The 2,746-nt window shown below is 35.0% G+C and overlaps 1 protein-coding gene across 1 annotated transcript; it reads left to right on the forward strand.

Moving 5' to 3' along the window:
- The first annotated feature begins 423 nt into the window (after positions 1 to 423).
- LOC144451318 (spectrin alpha chain-like) lies at positions 424 to 1,549 on the forward strand. The gene is made up of 4 exons (XM_078142122.1): positions 424 to 469; positions 840 to 950; positions 1,239 to 1,316; positions 1,511 to 1,549. The coding sequence occupies exons 1-4, from the start codon at positions 428 to 430 to the stop codon at positions 1,547 to 1,549; spliced, it is 270 nt and encodes an 89-aa protein (XP_077998248.1). The 5' UTR covers positions 424 to 427.
- Positions 1,550 to 2,746: the final 1,197 nt, after the last annotated feature.

The raw sequence follows: 2,746 nt of genomic DNA on the forward strand, positions 1-2,746 counted from the left end.
AATAACCACCAATGCGTTAACTAAAATGTGTGAATGACAACGTCTACACACTCATCAAACACAATTACCGTAAACTGATAAGACATAGTAATGACATAAATGTGTTTGTCAACACCTGCATGCAGAGATTGAATATATTAAAATATATATATATATGCATATATGGCCCAACCCACCGCTTATCGTAATCTCAATGGAATGTCCGGTCTGAAAATGACATTCGCTAGACTGTTCGGGCAAGCCCTCACATGCGAACTTCGTTCGCTTATAGTTATAGCATCGAAAGAAAGCCCGAACGTCTAGCAGCAAGACTATAGTCTCGCCAGTGAGGGCTATACACTGACACTAGGGTGGAACTAGACTTGGGCTACATGATAGTATATGATGTGTATAATGGTGAATGTTATATTTTTTTACAGAAGTCGAAATGATAGAGATGATCACGATCCATGAAATACTGGAGAAAAAGGTAACTAATAAATGACTTCATTCATTAGTCCCTTGAAGGAGGAAACTAGATACAAATGGGCTCCATCTATATGTCCATTCGCAATACTCATTTTATCATGCAAGCTATCATTTGAGACCTTGACTCTTGGCCATGACCTTCAGGGTCAATTATCAACATCAGTCCAATTCCTGCCTATCACAGACACATTTGTAGTATTTACATATTGCCAATTCCTTGTAAATCATGTTTACAAGTACTATTGAAGATAAGAATTATACACAAACATTAGTTTTGGTCCTCATATAACTTTTACTACATATTACATAATTATTACATATTACTACAGAAATAAAAAAGAATTGATGATCACAACTATTGTTTTTTGCAGGCTTTCTTAGCCAATGAAGATCTTGGAGACTCCTTGGACAGTGTGGAAGCTTTGATTAAGAAACATGAAGACTTTAAAAAATCACTTGCAGCACAAGAAGAAGAGATCAGTGTGAGTGAAAATAGTTCAATTTTATTGCTTTTCATACGGATGGAAATATTGGATTCAAAACTTTGAATATAGAAATGAAATCAAAGATTACATACTCAAAGACAATGTAATATATCATGGTAATTATTTATTGCATGATGAATATGACTAAGTAAATTTGTCATGATGTGTAAAAATAATAAAAGAATTATTGGATGTATACTTCCAGTGTGCAAAATGTATGCTTAGCATAATTGGTACAAATACCCTGTGGCAGATATAGTAAATTCTTTTGTTTTTATTCTACAGGCACATGTTGACTTTGCCGTTAAACTTGTAGAAAGTGAACATTTTGCTGCAGAAGATGTCTCAGAACGTAGAGATAATGTAAGTAGATTTGACACCCTTGTTTTGTTCAGAGATTTCAAACACCAAGTCCTGATAAAAGTCAGTTAGTTTACTTCTGGAAATATGTAGACAATAAAATTGATCCTTCATACAAGGTAAAATTCTCCCAACATGTCAAATGGTACTATCACTCTCATAAAGACATAAATGAACATTCTTTGTTATTTTAAAAGAAACTTGTACAGGCAAAATTGGCTTCACATTTTCTGTGAGAAGATTGGTCGTGAAAGACTAAGTTTATATTATATGTAATCTATAAGAAATCTCAGTGAATTGAAAATGGTTTGGTATAGACAAGTTGACAATATTACAAAGTCTTAGTAGAATCCAAGGTAGATAATTAAAATGAAATATGTGTGATGTCTTAGAAAATGCTATACTAGACTGAAAGGTCCATCACTGTTTTTGCTTCTTTAACCATTCATGAGTGTTATGTAAGCAGATCAACAATGAAGAAAACTGAGTTATGTAGTGTTATATACTAAAAACCTTTGTTATAGTTTTTTGCCAGATGTGCCAGAATTCATGTCAATATTTTAGTTACAGCCGCTAAAAGAACCTACCTTTAGTTCCATAGGCAATCTTGTAATGGTTAAAGTATTAGTGGTTAGGTTTTCATGTTGATATTTGTCTAACATTATCTCTTCACCTTCCGTAAAGAATGTTATATTTTAGGGATGAAAAGTCTGTGTATCTGTGTGTGTGTGTGTGTGTGTGTGTGTGTGTCTGTGTGTTTGTTTGTGTTTGTGTGTGTCTATATCACCATCTACAAAATTACTGGCTAAATTCAAACAAAATTTTGTAGACATGTTCCGTAGGGTAATGGCAAGATCTGATTAGGTTTTGATAAATATCCTAAGCATGCTTCAAATTCATTATAACTTGGTACATACATTTGTGATACCTAAGTGCATCTGTCCTGAAAATATTATCGATGTAGTGTTTAGTTAGTTCCCGCGGACGAAGTCCGGAACGGGGACTTATGGATTGGGTTCCGTCTGTCCGTCCGTCCGTCCGCAGCCGTTTCTTGGAGATACCTGGACCGATTTTTTTCAAACTTGGTACAGGGGCAACATGCTATGGCATACATATGCACGTCAATTTGTTTTATGATACGATCCAATATGGCCGCCTAGCAACCATTTGTTTGCGAATTTTCCCTGTCTAAAGGCATAACTCGGACATGCTTGAACAGATCTCTTTCAAAGTTGGTATTAGGACAGTGTTCTATGACATACATGTGCATATTCATTGTTGTCATGATACGATCCAATATGGTCGCCTGGCAGCCATTTTGTTTGTGAATTTTCATGTCCAAAGCCATAACTCAGACATGCTTGAACAGATCTCATTCAAAGTTGGTATTAGGACAGTGTTCTATGACATACATGTGCATATCCATTTACATT

Source organism: Glandiceps talaboti, chromosome 21 (genome assembly GCF_964340395.1).
Source record: "Glandiceps talaboti chromosome 21, keGlaTala1.1, whole genome shotgun sequence".
NCBI classification, from domain to species: domain Eukaryota; kingdom Metazoa; phylum Hemichordata; class Enteropneusta; family Spengelidae; genus Glandiceps; species Glandiceps talaboti.